Consider the following 18,898-nt stretch of genomic DNA (forward strand, 5'->3'; position numbering starts at 1 on the left):
CCACAATACTCCAGCAATTTATTAGCTAGTAATAAGTTCCTGATAATAGAGAATAATAAATCCAAAAAGGAAAAGAAGAAAATTTCTGAATCAGTGGAAGTTACTCAGAATTAGAATCCACATCCTGGAAAACAGAAAGACCTGAGGGAATGAACTAATAGACTATGTGTGAGGTGACTTCGTGTTCGAAAGGCCAACATGTAAAAAAGGATGCAGTTATAAGGTATGTGCACTGGGAAAATAAAAGAAGAAAGTAAAAGCAGATAAATGAAAATTCTGGACTCTTCTCCAAGTATTTGTGAAATCCAAAATATTGAAAGGAGGGATTTGGGGGCCCAGGACATGTTTTCATTGTGTTATCCACTTAAAATACATATTTAAATCTGCATCTTCCTCATGGCTTTTTCAAAATGAGTATACTGTATGCTTGGGCACAAAAATACTAATACTTAATAATACTTATCAGAGTTAATGCATGTTTGTAAAAACTATTTGAACTTAAGGTTTGTGGGTCTGGTGTTGCTCTTCTTTTTTTATTTTTTCTCCCCAAAATGTTTCCCCCATGAGTTTGTGTGTGAATGGGGGAGGGGCAGAGAGAGAGGAAGAGAGAGAATCCCAAGAAGGCTCGGAGCTGTCAGCATAAAGTGGACATGGGCTCAAACTCACAAACTCATGTGAGATCATGACTTCAGCCGAAACCAAGAGTCAGATGTTTAACCAACTGCACCACCCAGAAGCCCCTGGTATTGCCATTCTTCTTTTATTTAAAAAATTTTTTTTAGATGTTTATTTATTTTTGAGAAAGAGACAGAGCACGAGCTGGGTTGGGGCAGAGAGAGAGGGAGACAGAGTGTGAGCGGGAGTTGGGGCAGAGAGAGGGAGACACAGAATCCGAAGCAGGTTCCAGGCTCTGACCTTTCAGCACAGAGCCTGACATGGGGCTGGAACCCACAAACTGCGAGATCATGACCTGAGCAGGAATCGAAGGCTCAACTGACTGAGCCACCCAGGTGCATGTGGTGTTTCCATTATTCACCAATGTGTTCTACCAACTCTTTAATTGCCAGAATATACATAATATTATCATAATGACCACACTGACTTTGAATAATAAGCAAAAGTAGCTATTAATCATATTTTTATATTTACATTTTAGTATGTAATGCTTATCTACATGTTGTATTTAATACATATTATTTGTCATACAGTAGATGCTCTGGTATGAGCACCCAGCGTTACAAAACGCTAAAATTACAAGCTGCTATTATAAACTAAAAGTTAGGAGAACTTCTTATATTATTAGACATAAACACATATTCTATCATATCTTTGTTAATGACGATGTGGGGACGGTCATGGAAATGCCCTTCTTTGTCTCGTTAGAGCCTTGCACATGATCATCTTTAGCTCTTTGAACATCTTTGAAACACCCAACTGAAAGTCTTGTTAAGTCTAATGCCTAGAATCTCTCAGAAACACTTTTGTTGATTTATTTTCCCTGTGTATCAGCCATTCTTCCCTGTTTCATTCCAGTGTCCCAGGTTCTCTTAAAAGCTGGTCATTTCAAACAGTATTATGTGACAACACTGAACATCAGATTTCTTCCCTCCCCAGCGTCTGCTGAAGATGCTGCTCATTTGTTTTTCCAAGTAATGCTTTCTGAACTGATACCTCTAAAATATGCCTGCTTTGTCACGTGGGGCCACTGAATCCTGTACTCGGTTTAGTGTTTAGTTAATGATGGGGCAGAGATTTTTTACATACTTGGAAACAATAACTATCCTAGTCTTTGTTTGGGAGCACTTGGCTGATGTTAGATCACAGTTAGTCCTTAATTCTGCTGTTTAGAGCTCCACCCTAGTCTTTTCTTTCTGCTTTGGCAGAAACTCCAGGTAAGCCAGATATGAAAACTTAAGACTTTCTCAGGTGTTTTCTGAAAATTCACACGCTACTATTCTTACTGTTGTCCTTCCAAGATTCCTACAAATATGTCAAAGTTTTTGCAAACCCTGTGGACATCATTCCTAACTTTCTTTTTAAGCTTACTGGTTAGCCAATTGCGTGTTCCAATTTTTGTCTATCGCTTCAGGCAGCAACAAAGTTAAAACACTTGCCTGTAATTGTTTTTGAGAAACTCCTTCCCCACTGCTCCCTAACCATCCCTCAAACAAGACGTTTTGTGCTGGGTGAAATCTGAGTTAGCCTTTTATATGGGTTCTTCTGGGAACCCACCAGCCAGGTCACATGATGTTTCTTTGGAAATGAGGCTTTGGAAGAGCTCCAGTTTTGTTCTGTTTTTCAAGAGACTGTCAAGATACTTTGGGAATGCAGGTTGTTATTTTTATTAAGTTTACTTATTTATTTTGGAAAAGAGAGACAGCATGTGTGTGTGTGAGCAGGGAAGGAGCAGAGAGAAAGGGGTAGAGAGAATCCCAAGCAGGCTCTGCACTGTCAGCACAGAGCCTGACATGGGGCTCGAACTCATGAACCATGAGATCATGACCTGAGCTGAAATCAAGAGTCAGACACGACTGAGTCACCCAGGTGTTCCAAGTTTGTTGTATTTAATGCTACTCCTGAACTAACTAGCAGGCAATGTGACTCAGGCAAATGAAAAATTCCACTAAGCTAAAAAAAAACACAACCAAGAGTCAGCTGTTTTTCTTGAATAAATGTTCCCTGGGTTGCTGTAAGACTTGGTTAATTCAGCAATTAATGATCCAAAATTATGACTTCACTTTTGTTTATACTAGTTTGTCACAGCTTTTAGGGAAGGGAAAATTTTCACAAGTCTTTCCTTGATTATTTTCAATGACTTCACCTGGAATAATTCCTTAAATTATCAAAATATTAATCTAATATTACTTGTACTGTGATTTTATTATACTGAATGTAACAAGGACTTTCTTAAATATATAATTCAGTGTTTGTGAAATGGTAAGTACCCCCCAAAAAATTCAGTTCATCTAAATTTATGTCAGTTTTATGGAAAATTTTAGTTTAGCATAAAATTCTATTTTGTACTTAATCATTTGAGATTTTATTGTCACTTTTGTTGTTGTTGTCCTTTAGTGAATCCTCCAACTTAAACCTGAATTTCATCGTCCTAATAGTAAGACACAGAAGGGGCATCAGTTAGGCTGACTATCAGAGTTTTACTTATTCCCTCCAAAAGTCCTCCCATTTTGGGATAAAGGAATTTCCATTTTAAGGCAGGAGTCAATTTTGAGGGATTTTTTTTTTTTTTTGAGTTTTCAATCGCTTATACTCTGAATATCTTTCACTCAGAGTATCCCTGCTAATCCCATCCTTCACAGGTAGAATGGTATCATTTTTCTGTGAAGAAAGCCAATGGACACCTCTAGGAAATAGTGGATTGAGGTGACACAGGGTGAGGTTGTTGGGGATGATCAGTGGTAGAAGAGTAATTCCACCATTGACGATAGTTATGGTAGGACCAGTGAAGGAACTGGCAACAGTCCTTGGATGGCCCTTCTGCACACCTGAACATGCACATCCTCCCATTTAGTAAGTAGACCGCCAAGAATGTGTGAGAGCAGTGGGGAGCTGTCCACATGAAGGCTGAGAAAACTAGCTCTGAGGGACCTGCACTCAGAACTACTGGGCAGGGGGGACTTAAGGAAAATGAAAAGGTCTTGCCAAGTAAGGAAAATCAGAGCCATGGAAATCCTGTTGTGTACGTTTCTCTGTGTGTGTGTGCTTCTGTTCTTACCAGTCTTGTCTAACTTAGGAAACGTGATTTTTCTTCCTAATGGTAATGGTGACATGAATTAACATTATTGAGCACTAGCTTTTTCCCAGGCATTATTACACATTTACCTATACTGAATCAAATTTTCAAAACCTTTTTATAGAAGGTCTGTTTTTAATAACTCCATTTTATTTATTTATTATTTATTTATTTAATGTTTGTTTATTTTTGGGAGACACAGACAGAGTGCGATCAGGGGAGGGGCAGAGAGAGAGAGAGAGAGGAACACACAGAATCTGAAGCAGGCTCCAGGCTCTGTGCTAACAGAGGGGCTCGAACTCATGAACCCCGAGATCGTGACCTGAGCCAAAGTTGGCCGCTTAACCGACTCAGCCACCCAGGGGCCCCTAACCTCCATTTTAAAGAGGAGCCATCCGAAGCAGAGAGATGAGTAACTCACCTAGCATTATATGATTAATAAGTGTTACAGTCAGGATTTGAATACAGTTCAAACTATCAGTACAAGGCCCCGTCCTCTAGAAGTGCAAATGCTATAAATGACATCATTTTATTTAACTTATTTGTAAAAACAAAGACAGTGCTAGAGGTTGTGTCTATTGTTTAGGACCATCGATCATCCTACATTGGTGGTTGGTGATACAGGCCGCCAATGCATCATTCTGCTCTCATTACTACCTTGGCTTCTCCATTCGCTCAGAGTAAATGACAAAGTCGATCAGCAGCATAGTAGACTCTGTAAGTTCTGACCCCTCTGTGTCTCACCTCCTCTTTCTACTTCCTCTCACTCACTCATCTCCAACGCTCCTGGTCTCCTCGATGCTTCTGAAACCCAGCAGGCAAGCTCCAGTTTTTTATCTCCGCCTATTCTTCCAGACATCAACAGGGGTAACTGCGTCAGCTTCTGTGAGACTTTGCTCAAATCTCATCTGTTCAGTGAGGTGTGCCCTGATCATCCTATCGAATGCTGCAGTTTATACTACAACACCTCTCTGTGCTCCATTTTCCCCACAGTGCTGACCGCCTTCTCTCTTCTACAATAAACACACAATGCGTTTCTTGCTTGTTGCCATTGCTTCTGCCAGAACACCAGCTCCACGAAGTGAGGAATCTGTCTCCCTCCACAGAGTAGGTGCTCATTTATCAAAAGAAAAAATAAATATAATTTCTAAGAGTGAAAGAAACTCATGAACACCACTGGATTTCATCCCACCATGGGAAGCAGGCTTCTCCAACACTGGCTTTCAAGTTCATCCTTTGGACTTTACACATGCTGTCTCATCTTTCTAGGTAATTTCTCTCCTGTGTTCTACCTGGGAACCCTGACCCTTCTGTTGAAATAACTTTCTACGTAATTTTCTCTACCCCTCCCTAACCTAGAACTTTTACCTCTCACCTTTGCATCTATAGCATGTACCACAGTGACTGACATATGATCAAACCTCCAGTTGATGAAATGAACAATGGTTACTTCTTTTGATCTATGCTCCAGGCCCTTACGGACTTCAAAGACTGACGCTTATGTTCATAAGGACTTTTTAAAAATGTAATGATCTCATCTCTACCATGGGGTTATGATATGTGCACAGTTCTACACACCAAAGGCTTGAAACAGAACTGCTTTATTTTCTTTACAGACAGCATTTCTAAGTAGGATATAGGATCATATTTGGCAATCTGTCTGGTGTCTTGTAGGCTGCTGTATTGTTATGTATGTGCACATACACACAGACTAAAGGCTCAGGAGTTGAGAGTAGTGCTGAATTCCACTGAACAGTCATTCTGAAGCCCATTTCAAGAGCAACCCATTTCTCACTAAGAGAGGTATGGTCTCCATGCATCTGTCTCTCTAGATACTCTAAACCATGAAAAGCAGCAACATCCATGTTTTAGCAAAAGCAATTTGGGAAGAGTGGCATAATCACATTCTCATCATTTTTGCTTCGGTGCAATTACCAGTCCATGTACAAGGATGAGCCAGAAGAGCTCCTGTGAAACTTTTCAAGGAAAAATCAGCCAAGGGTATAATGTGTTGTGACCCTTTGGGTACTCGTGATCCTTCTCCCATATGGTGACAAAAGCCCTTATTTAATTCATTCATGTCATCTCAGAATTACATAATTGTCTTCAACCAATGATAAAATACTAGTAGAGCAAACTGTACATTTTCAATGGATTTTTTTCAAATTTTTCTTAGAGAATTCTTTGTGCCGGAACACAGACAAAGTTACCAATATGTAGATTAATATCCTATTTTTTTAAAGTTGTTTCACTTCCTTAATGGAATTTTTCCATTTTTTGTTTAACACATCTCACTAAAGCTAATTCTGAGGGGAAAGATGTGGTTTTGTTTTGTTTTGTTTTGTTTTGTTTTGTTTTGTTTTGTGAGAGAGTGCCAGAGAGCACAAGCTGGGGACGGGGAGAGGGAGAGGGAGAGAAAAAAATCTTTTTTTTTTTTTTTAACGTTATTTATTTTTGAGACAGAGACAGAGCATGAACAGGGGAGGAGCAGAGAGAGAGGAAGACACAGAATCTGAAACAGGCTCCAGGCTCCGAGCTGTCAGCACAGAGCCCAACACGGGGCTCAAACTCACGGACCGTGAGATCATGACCTGAGCCGAAGTCGGACGCTTAACCGACCGAGCCACCCAGGCGCCCCAGGGAGAGACAAAATCTTAAGCAGACTCCACTCTGAGCGTGGAGCCCAACGCAGGCTGGGCTCAGCCTCACAACAGTGAGATCACGACCTGAGCAGAAAATAAGGGTCGGCTGCTTAACCTGCTGAGCCACCCAGGCACCCCCAAAATTATTATTTCTGAATTTATTTTTACATAAAAATAATAACTTCTAAGAAGGCCATCTTTGTTATTAAAGGTGTTTTCTTTGATTAGATACAACTATTTATGCATGATTCTAGAACGATGAGTGAGAGTGTAAAATGTTACCAGATACGAACCAACAAGGATGGAGTAGAGGATGCCTGGTCTATCTGCTGGTGGCTGAATGTTCCGGTCCTGGTCAACAGCTTGGATGGGCGGGGTAACCACGATGGGGTTCAGTTCTTCCTGGAAAAAAAAAATGGGAGCGTTTAGTCTCACTTTATTCTTAACGCCTCATGGAGAACTGACACTCAGATATTAGACATTACAGTCTGGACAGCTAGGCAATACCTGAACTAGTAGTTAAACTCAGCTTTCGAGATTTGAAATTTAACACATTAGACTAGTTAATTTTGAATTCAAAGAGGGAACAATGTGTCCTCAGGGTCAGAATGAAAAGTCATAGTAATTACACTATATCAGGGTTTTCTCCTAAGAGGAAGACGAGGAAGAAAGAGATCAATGAATCTGCATCTTCCCTAGATAATTAAATCAGAAGTATGAGGCTATCAAATACAATTTTATCTGTCTGTAGACAAGATTTGTAAGAATATTTACATTCTTTTTCTTCCTAACTCATATTTTAAAAATTACTTTTTAATTGCATTTAAAATTTAAAAAATTAAAAAAATTACATTTAAAAATGTAATCACTTAATTACATTAAAAACAAAATTTTAAAAATCAATGCTTTAACTGAATAGAAATCAAAGCCCCATCACTGCAAATGTCATATAGCGAAATTGATTATATATTATGCATGTACGTACATGCATATAAATTTAATTTATAATTATATGCAAGAGGACTCTGTTTAAAATCATAATATATTTCTCTAAGCCAGTGTTTGCCAATATGATGTCCAGTGGTATTCTGTTCCACTATCAGGACCGGTAAGCAGTTTTCTGTACAGGACCAGATAATAAATATATTTAGGCTTCGCTGGACAGAGAGTCTCCATGTCAGCTTCTCAACTCTGACACTGTAACACAAAATCAACCAAGTGGGTATGACTATGCTGCAATAAAGCTTTATTTACAAAGACGAATGGTATGTAGGACAGAGTTTCTTGGCCCCTGTACTGAATGATCAATCATTATTTGTAACAAATATGCTGAAAAAACAAACGTGCACTCTTCACAGATAAGCTTGCGACACAGGATAGGAAAGAAACTTTCAAAAAGTGAATCCACTTTCCTGCAGGTCTTTTCGGAGACTTTTGTGCTAATTTGCATAATGGCCATCTAAGAAGGGGGTGTTATTTGCACATTTTCTAGAATCATCCATTAACATCTCCTTGAACTCTTACATTGCCTTAGAACACAGTTTGAGAAATACTGCCTTAAGTCTCTGCAAGCCCTCAGTCCAAACATAATAGTAATTTTAAAGGGAAATAATGTCTATTTCAATATCTGACTTCACAGTCTAAGGAGTCACTGCAACGTTATTTTATATTATATCTTCTCAAATGAGAGAACCTTGAAACGTATCATGTACTTTTATATGAAATCAGTACTTTCTAATCTCAGCAGAAGTGTAGAGTAGTGGCCTGCTGAAAAGAAATGCAAGAATATGAAACTGTAATGTGGAATACTTAATTTTGATTAAGTTATGGTAAGTTATATTAAACACAAGTATATTGCTAAAACATGTTAAATTTTTGAAGTTGAAATAATTAAAGGTAATCATTGAGCAAATATTTGGAGTTCACATACATCTTAGGGGTTCTGCAGACTTAAAAATCTCTAATAGGCTCTCCATAGCCTAAACGTTTTTAATATCTTCCTAAAAACAAAGAGCTCCTGGTAGGGATAACTTTGCAATACTGTATTCACCTTTTTAATGTGTCTTCAGATCCATGAAAATGTCAAACCAATATCAAAATCACTCCATTAAATCAGGATGACTACTGTTCTTTTGGTTGTTGTTCTTTCCGCACAATACAACACATCACAATACAACAGTCTTCCTCAACTCTTTCCCTTGTTCCCTATTTCTGTCCCTCGTTCTCCATTTCACTCTATCATTGCGTCACTTCTCTCTCTCTCACACACCACACACCACCACCCCCCCGCCCCACACACACACACACCTGCCCAACAGACAATTTCCTTCCTCTGTAATCCTGTATTTCTCCTGACACTGAAAGCATCCAAAGCTCTTCAAGTCTGTATGTTTGAACACAGGAGTGGAGGGCTGATAGGTCATCCTAGACATTTGTCAAAGCAGCCTGATGGTGTTAGCCAAAGTCAGCATGCAGCCAAGCTACTGCAGTTCTGGTTCAACTAATAAATCTGTGGTGGGTCTTCCAAAAGTACAGTAGCATGCAGATCTTGCGAAGGGAATTCAACTCTCAGGATGTTTTGCAGTCCTGTCTTCCTTCCCATGGCCAGAGAAATATACTAAGGGATCCTAGACTCCTGCTTTCTGAAATAACTTACCTAGAATTAAAAGCAAAACAAAACAAAAAAACAAAAAACAAAACAAGAAAAAAAAAAAACTGAACCTGAGGTCTTCTGGGAGAGTGCTAAACATGACCAGATCACATTGGGTTTCTCTGCTGACACCTTTCTCTGCTAAGTGACCAACACATATACAGTTTTAGTTTGGGTAATGAGTCACATAGTTTAAAATCCTCTTCCTGTACAAGTTGCTGGAATGAGAAATGGAGTTTCAGTCATATTTTTAAAAATCATATGAACAGGGGAAAAAAACTAAAAATAACACAATAAACAAAACCAAAAGGGAGGGAAAGGTTCTAATTAAATTCCTCATCGTTCATAGTTGGTTATTAATAAATGTATGGTGAGAACTGAAGAAATAAAAAGAAACAAGTGCTCTGTTTAGAATTACGTGACATCTAGAATCAGAAGAATTGAAACTAGAAATACCAGCATGTGGCTGTCTCGGGAAAGTGGGGCTAGAAGTGAAGAGGGGAGGTGGGATGAAATGTATTAAAGCCGTTCAGTCCTGTTTCACTGTGTAGTTTCCATACTCTGTACTATTTTTAATATTATAAATTAGCAAATTGTACTAGTGAGAATACAATAAATAAACCCTCTTGGTGAAGGCTTCAATCAGTTTCTGGAAATTTGGGAGTACAGTTGTCTTATATAACTTCTTAGGACTGATTTCTGTCTTTTCTTACAAAGACTAGCGACTTAAGAAAAATTTTTTCTTAGGCTACTGTTCATGAGGTTTGTTTGTTTTTTTTTTTTTTTTAGAAAATCTAGGTTTAAAGGTGAAAAGGATGAATTCTCAGCTATGATTTCTAAGATTACCTCCCAAGTAGATTGGGGTGTTTGAATCTTGAGAATTTCTAACCCTGGTAATATGTAACATTAAAGGATACTGTGTTTTGTGTAGAATGCTACTGTTACAATATGTAATGCAATTTTTTATAAAGATAAGTAGCATTTAAGCCAGAGTTGGAAAATGTAACATGGACTCATTAGAAGAAACAACATAATAAGATGCATCAAGTTTTGAACTTCTCCATCACCAAAAATCTCTGTATGGGAGATAGCCAGCCATTGGAAGGACATACAACTAACCAAGGAAATGCCAGCGAGAAACTATTGCTTAGAAAAGAAAGAATTTTATGGGGGAAAAAAACATGCAATCATTTATAATATTTGGCAAATTAATATCTACTTACTAAATACATTGATGTCAATTTGTATTGTACTGAATTTTCCAGCCCGGTAGCAGATCACCACACGGATCCAGACCTGAAGGAAACCGGCCTGAGGTGACCACTGCCAGAGCAGGCTCCCCAGGCCTTAGAAAAGGGGAAAAACTAGGAGACGCATTTCTTTTGAAGAACCATCCTCTTCAAGCAGACAGTAACTACTGCTCCGTTCCTCTCCCGCCCCCTTATTTCTCTTAGCTTCTAATTTTACCACTGGATTAGAGAAGAAGAATTATGCTGAAGAACTTGGAAATTCACCCATGGCCTAATTATGCTTGGGTATCCTTAAGGACAGGATTACAAGGTTCCCTTATGACCATATAATTGCAGTAATTGCTCAATTAGTCTTCACAGAAGGCTCTGTTGGCAGGTGCACACAAAATATCTAATAACCCACCGCCTAGCCTAGTGAGGAACTGTTTGCAACATATTTGCTTCATCAAGTTGAATTCCAGGAGACACATAAAAAAGGCATCCAAACACTGCAAAGCTCTTGGGCGCCTTGCCTCTAAAGCAAATCTGTCTTCTCTGCAGAGAAGGCAGCCTTCTTTGTCTTTGAGAAGAACTCCTATCTTTGAGAAGAAGTCCCATCTCCTGAATTCTGTTTGTGCTGATGCGCACATGTTAAAAGTGCACAGAAGAGTGGATTCACATTTCACTGCTTTGAGTCCCCCGAGTTAAATTCCCTGACATATTTAGTGATGGTGATTCCATATAAAGAGATTCATGTCGTGAAGATAATCATAGAAACTATTAAACAATAACGAAAAGATTGTCTCCAGTAGAAATGCTGCATAATTCTATGATTATAAAACCCAAGATTATTCCCCCAGGGACATAAGCTTCGTATCCAATTAGCTCTTCGGGAGGGGTGCCTTGTCTTTTCAGTATATCTAAGACAATGCTTTCAGGTTCAACTGCTGAATTCTTTTTGAGAAAATAACAAGAGGCGATTGGACTGTTGAGGTACGTGAGGGTTAGTTACTCCTTCTACATCTTCAACACCAGAATGAGAAAGCAAGTTTCAGTCAGAATGCTGCTATTGTAGTCTATGTATAGATATATCTGTAACTATTTATACACATAATAAATAAATGTATTGGCAAGCACAGAAGATTAAAGACACTGTTCTTCAATTGTATACTTTTGTTTTATTCTAAAGTATCTCTGAAAAAGTTTTTGAGATAGATTTTTTGTCATATATCCTGTGATGGGCTGCTGTATTCCAAAAGTGCATCTGACCATCCTTGCAATTGCATATTTGATCTATAGTTCTAATACCTACCTTGTTTACAAAACATTTCTTTGAGCCTTTGCCTTTGATATTTGTTTATTTGCTTAGACCTAATAAATGTAGTTTGAGCAATTTATTATTTTTTTTGAATTAGTTAAAGAAATTTATTTTATTTTATTTATTTTTGTGATATTGTCTTTATTTTTTTATTTATCTTTTTTCAATATATGAAGTTTATTGTCAAATTGGTTTCCATACAACACCCAGTGCTCATCCCAAAAGGTGCCCTCCTCAGTACCCATCACCCACCCTCCCCTCCCTCCCACCCCCCATCAACCCTCAGTTTGTTCTCAGTTTTTAAGAATCTCTTATGCTTTGGCTCTCTCCCACTCTAACCTCTTTTTTTTTTTCTTTCCTTCCCCACCCCCTGGGTTTCTGTTAAGTTTCTCAGGATCCACATAAGAGTGAAACCATATGGTATCTGTCTTTCTTGTATGGCTTATTTCACTTAGCATCACACTCTCCAGTTCCATCCACGTTGCTACAAAGGGCCCTATTTCATTCTTTCTCATTGCCACGTAGTATTCCATTGTGCATATAAACCACAATTTTTTTATCCATTAATCAGTTGATGGACATTTAGGCTCTTTCCATAATTTGGCTATTGTTGAGAGTGCTGCTATAAACATTGGGGTAAAAGTGCCCCTATGCATCAGTACTCCTGTATCCCTTGGGTAAATTCCTAGCAGTGCTATTACTGGGTCATAGGGTAGGTCTATTTTTAATTTTCTGAGGAATCTCCACACTGTTTTCCAGAGTGGCTGCACCAATTTGCATTCCCACAAATGCAATGGGAGGGTTCCCATTTCTCCACATCCTCTCCAGCATCTATAGTCTCCTGATTTGTTCATTTTGGCCACTCTGACTGGCGTGAGGTAATATATGAGTGTGGTTTTGATTTGTATTTCCCTGATGAGGAGTGACGTTGAGCATCTTTTCATGTGCCTGTTGGCCATCTGGATGTCTTCTTTAGATAAGTGTCTATTCATGTTTTCTGCCCATTTCTTCACTGGGTTATTTGTTTTTCAGGTGTGGAGTTTGGAGCTCTTTATAGATTTTGGATACTATCCCTTTGTCCGATATGTCATTTGCAAATATCTTTTCCCATTCCGTTGGTTGCCTTTTAGTTTTGTTGGTTGTTTCCTTTGCTGTGCAGAAGCTTTTTATCTTCATAAGGTCCCAGTAGTTCATTTTGAGCAATTTATTTTACATAAATAATGAAACGTATGCTCAGGGATGTGTTTACAAGGATTATTTGTTGCAACAAAATACAACTTGCTTTCAAAAACTAAACTTTGTATGGAAGGGCTATATATGACAGACTTTTATAAACCATAAATCCATAACCTGATGAACTATCACCAAGTCGTATTTAATTCTAAATGCCATGACATTAAGAACTAGAATATCGTCAATATTTCAGAAGCCCTCTATTCTCCATATTTTCTATCAATCGCTCCTGCTCCTTCCACTCTAAAGATGGCCTGCTTTCTATTATCATAGATTAATTTCAAATAGAACTATACAATGTCATTTAATTACTGACTTTGTTCAAGTATTATTATGTCTTACCTGGTCGGCATGCATGTGGGAGTTAGGTACATCAAGTGTAGTCCCTGCACTCTCGTTTTAATGGATGTACTGTGTTCCATTAGACAGACACCCCCAACTTTGTTTCCTTTTCACACTGGTGATGGCGTTTGGGTTGTTTCCAGGGCATGCCGTGACAAACAGCACTATGTCCTTCTGCGTGTGTTCTTACACATGAAGGCGTTTGTGTGAAATATAAGAATATAATTGTCAGACACGCATGTATGGGCTAGGTCCCTGCCGTTTTAAGTCTTCTAAACCTGTTGTGTGAGCTCACGTTCTATTGTGAGTGGTCCACTGCTCTGCTGACAGTTGTAAGTTTAGCCATTCGGTAGGTACGCATCGTTACCTCACAGTGATTTGAACTGTTTTAGAATGTTGGACATTTGTGAAGTGTTGTTTCATGTCTTTTGTCCATTCTCCTACTTTGCCTTACTGGTTCATAAGAGCTCTCCATATATCACAGTGTAAGTCTTTTTATCAGCTTACTGTTCAATAAATATTATATCCTACTCTATGGCTTTTATTTAGACCCTATTAATGTTGTCTTGCTGAAGAAAAGTTTCTCATTCTCCCAGTTCCCCATTTTTCTTTCCCTTTATACTTGTCTATTTCCTCTACCCATCCACATATTTTTACCTGAGGTATACCTGATAGTTTCCCTTATGCATTTCTATACAGAGAATATTGCACTCTTCCTTATTAAAATTTATCTAACACTCACTAGAACCATGTGTCTGAGTTTCCTTGCCTAGAACTTTCTTGAGAACAGGGATCGGTTGTATCGACAGCACCAGAAATACATGTGTTACACAGGCACTAAGAACTGTTGAATAAGAGACTTCTCAGTTCTGTATTATTCAGGGTATTCACGAGCCTCATTGACCTAGCCTTGCTCTCTGGGCTCCTGTAAGACATCCAAATACACATACTGAGGCTGTATGAGCATCTTTCATTCACAAAGAATACTACACCCACCTAAAGGGAAGAGTAAGGTGGCCACAAGAATTCTCAGAATACACAGATGTCGGCTCAAAGTGCTTCACAGTGATGGCCTTTGGTGTAATAAACAGTCTCTAAAACATTCCAGGAGACTGAGTGACGAGCTCCTGTATCCTAAGTAAAACATTCCAATCTTGCCAAATAAGTTGCAATATCACCTCTTGAGAAGTTGTTTAATTCCTCAGCATTTTAATCATAATTTTCATAGTGAAGTTAATAATATCTACATTTCATTAATTGGTACAGGGATTCATGAAAGACAGTATATAAATGAATAAAACAGTAAGGGCCATGCTTAGTAATGGAAGTCATTATAGATCGTAGTATTAAGATTACTTTATTATTTTAATTGTATTATATTAGCATTAAAATTGGCTTCAAGTTATAAGCAGAGAGAGAGAGAGAGTGATGGGATTTCTTTCATTTCTAGCTGGAAGCTAATTTTACCATATCTTGCATATTTTTCTTGAAACGTGACACTGACATGAATTTTGAAGGTTTTATTTAGAATTGCATACCTGATCAAATGTTTGAGGGAATGAAGGGGGCCTATCATTACTATTTGATTTTAGACCAAGATTTAGATCTAAAAGCTGCAAAGAAAATTATCTAATGATTAGACTTAAACATAACTTTAAGATGGTGTATCACAGAGTTGAATATTCACTTAGAATGAACATTTCACTTTATTAAACAGAAGCTTCAGTGAAATTCTTTTCAGTGAATATACTCAGCTGCATTAGTTTTACATCCAATTTATAAACTCATTCCCTACACTTTGATTACAGAAAGTCTGCGATAATTCCCTAATTTATTAAGAAGTTCTTATGGAGAAGTGCTCAGTCACAGGGAATCAAAGTACAGGTACACAGGTTCATTTAGAATTCTTTTAATAAAGACATCTATTGATAAATATTAAGAGAGAGCTCTGACAGAAAACTCACATGTTAAACTATTCCGAGTGAGATATTCAAAATACCAAGAATCAGAGAAATTCAAGTATGCATAGCTTGAAGAAAGTAAATTTTGATCCATGTAGCAGAGGTGAGACTCGTGGAAAGGCAGGATATGGTTGCATCTGATGGAGGCTGGATAAGGGAGTTAGAAGAACCCACAATCAATAGGTAGATAGATAAATATATGACAGATTGATAGATAATCTAGGAATATTTTGGGGTGAGCCATTAAAGTGCCATAAAAACAGTATAGCTTAATTTTCATTATTATTACATTAAAATTTCACATAAAATTCCACAATTTTCACATTGGCCATGGAAGACATCTGTAGATACATAGCAAAAAATTATTTTCTTGTCTTTCTGATAAAGAAAAAATCATCTTGGAGTATACTGTTAAGTACAAATACAAATAAAAACATTTGTGGGTCTATTTCTGGGTTCTCTGTTCTGTTCCATTGATCTAAGTGTCTGTTTTTATGCCAGTACCATACTGTCTTGATGATTCCAGCTTTGCAGTATAGCTTGAAGTTCAGGATTGTGATGCCTCCTACTTTGATTTTCTTTTTCAGGATTGCATTGGCTATTCGGGGTCTTTTTTGGTTCCATACAAATTTTAGGATTGTTTGTTCTAGCTCTGTGAAGAATGCTGGTGTTATTTTGATAGGGATTCCATTGAATATGTAGATTGCTTTGGGTAGTATCAACATTTTAACAATATTTGTTCTTCCTATCCAGGAGCATGGAATCTTTTTCCATTTTTTTGTGTCTTCTTCAATTTCTTTTGTAAGATTTCTACAGTCTTCGGGGGCACCTGGGTGGCTAAGTTGGTTGCATGACACTTTGGCTCAGGTCATGATCTCGCTGTCCATGAGATCAAGCCCCACACTGGGCTCTGTACTGACAGCTCGGAACCTGGAACTTGCTTCGGATTCTGTGTCTCCCTCTCTCTCTGCCCCTTCCCTGCTCATGTTCTCTCTCTCTCTCAAAAATAAATAAACATTAAAAAAATTTTTTAAAGTACTCTATAGTTTTCAGTGTATACATTTTTTCACCTCTTTGGTTAGGTTTATGCCTAGGTATTTTATGGGTTTTGGTGGAATTGTAAATGGGATCAATTCCCTGATTTCTCTTTCTGTTGCTTCATTATTGGTGTATACAAATGCAACCAATTTCTGTGCATTGATTTGATATCTTGCAACTTTGCTGAATTCATGGATCAGTTCTAGTAGGTTTTTTGGTGCAATTTTTTGGATTTTCTGTATATAGGATCATGTCATCTGTGAAGAGTGAAAGTTTGACTTCCTCCTTGCTAGTTTGGATACCTTTTTTCCTTTGTGTTATCTGATTGCTGAGGATAGGACTTCCAATTCTATGCTGAATAACAGTGGCAAGAGTGGACATCCCTGTAGTGTTCCTGACCTTACAGGGAAAGTTCTCAGTTTTTCTCCACTGAGGATGATGTTAGCGGTGGGTCTTTCATATACAGCTTTTATGATCTTGAGGTATGATCCTTCTATCCCTACTTGAGAGTTTTTATCAAGAAAGGATGCTGTACACTCTCAACAATAGCCAAATTATGGAAAGAGCCTAAATGTCCATCAACTGATGAATGGATAAAGAAATTGTGGTTTATATACACAATGGAATACTACGTGGCAATGAGAAAGAATGAAATATGGCCTTTTGTAGCAACGTGGATGGAACTGGAGAGTGTGATGCTAAGTGAAATAAGCCATACAAAGAAAGACAGATACCATATGGTTTCACTCTTATGTGGATCCTGAGAAACATAACAGAAACCCATGGGGGAGGGGAAGGAAAAAAAAAAAAAGAGGTTAGAGTGGGAGAGAGCCAAAGCATAAGAGACTGTTAAAAACTGAGAACAAACTGAGGGTTGATGGGGGGTGGGTGATGGGTATTGAGGAGGGCACCTTTTGGGATGAGCACTGGGTGTTGTATGGAAACCAATTTGACAGTAAATTTCATATATTAAAAAAAATAATAAAAAAAATAAAGATAAGTGTAATAGACATCAAAAAAAAAAAAAAAAGAAAGGATGCTGTATTTTGTCAAATGCTTTCTCTGCCTCTATTGAGAGGATCATATGGTTCTTGTCCTTTCTTTTATTGATGTGATGAATCATGTTAATTGTTTTGCAGATACTGAACCAGCCCTGCAGCCCAGGTATAAATCTCACTTGCTCGGGGTGAACAATTCTTTTATTACGTTGGTGGATCTGGTTGGCTAACATCCTGTTGAGGATTTTTGCATGTACCCAGAAATGGACTCACAAATGTATGGCCAACTAATATTTGACAAAGAAGGAAAGAATATCCAATGGAATAAAGACAGTCTCTTCAGCAAGTGGTGCTGGGAAAACCGGACAGCGACATGGAGAAGAATGAACCTGGACCACTTTCTACACCATACAAAAACCCAAAATGGATGAAAGACCTAAACATAAGACAGGAAGCCATCAAAATCCTAGAGGAGAAAACAGGCAAAAACCTCTTCGACCTCAGCTGCAGCAACTTCTTACTCAACACATCTCCAGAAGCAAGGGAAACAAAAGCAAAAATGAACTACTGGGACCTCATCAAGGTAAAAAGCTTCTCTACAGCAAAGGAACAATCAGCAAAACTAAAAGGCAACCAACAGAATGGGAGAAGATATTTGCAAATGACAGATCACATAAAGGGTTAGTATCCAAAATCTATAAAGAACTTATCAAACTCAACACCTAAAAACCAAATAATCCAATGAAGAAATGGGCAAAGGACAGGAATAGACACTTTTCCAAAGAAGACATCCAGATGGTTAATAGACACCTGAAAAAATGCTAAACATCACTCATGATCAAAAAACACAAATTAAAACCAAAATGAGATACCACCTCACACCAGTCAGAATGGCTAAAATTAACAACTCAAGCAACAACAGATGTTGGCAAGGATACGGAGAAAGAGGATCTCTTTTGCACTGCTGGTGGGAATGCAAACTGGTGTAGCCTCTCTGGAAAATAGTATGGAGGTTCCTCAAAAAATTAAAAATAGAACTATCCTACAACTCAACAATTGGACTACTAGGTTTTTATCCAAGGGATACAGGTGTGCTCTTTCAAAGGGGCGCATGCACCCCAATGTTTATAGCAGTGCTATCGACAATAGCCAAAGTATGGAAAGAGCCCAAATGCCCATCAATGGATGAATGGATAAAGAAGATGTGGTATACATACAATGGAGTATTACTCAGCAATCAAAAATAATAAAATCTTGCTATTTGCAACTATGTGGATGGAACTGGAGGGTACCATGCTAAGCAAAATTAGTCAGTCAGAGGAAGACAAATATCATATGACTTCACTCATACAAGGACTTTAAGGTACAAAACAGAGTGTAGGAAGGGAAGGGAAGCAAAAGTAATATAAAATCAGGGAGGGGAACAAAACATTAGGGACTCTTAAATATAGAGAACAAACTGAGGGTTACGGGAGGGGTCGTGGGGGGGTGGGCTAAATGGGTAAGGGGCGTTAAGGAAGAAACTTGTTGGGATGAGCACTGGTGTTGTATGGAAAACAATTTGACAATAAATTTCATATTAAAAAATAATAAATAAAGTTAAAAAAAAACAAATACAAAGAAAAAGTACTTTAAACCAAACAACCCAGTGATAGCCCACTGCCAACATGGTGAGGTATTTTCCATCAGTATTTGTCACCCACGTATCTATCATCTATTTACGTACATGATATTTC

General features: G+C 38.1%; 1 protein-coding gene across 6 annotated transcripts in view; it reads right to left on the minus strand.

Annotated features, from left to right (window-relative positions):
• The window catches only part of PCDH15 (protocadherin related 15), a 1,703,323-nt gene that overhangs the window by 377,783 nt on the left and 1,306,642 nt on the right, over positions 1-18,898 (minus strand). For all 6 annotated transcript variants that reach the window (XM_078434112.2, XM_078434113.2, XM_078434110.2 and 3 more), the window contains one exon: positions 6,687-6,795. In XM_078434112.2, coding sequence (XP_078290238.2) covers positions 6,687-6,795 — 109 coding nt within the window. The remainder of the gene's footprint in view (positions 1-6,686; positions 6,796-18,898) is intronic.

Source organism: Panthera onca, chromosome D2 (assembly GCF_046562875.1).
Source record: "Panthera onca isolate mPanOnc1 chromosome D2, mPanOnc1 haplotype 2, whole genome shotgun sequence".
NCBI classification, from domain to species: Eukaryota; Metazoa; Chordata; class Mammalia; order Carnivora; family Felidae; genus Panthera; species Panthera onca.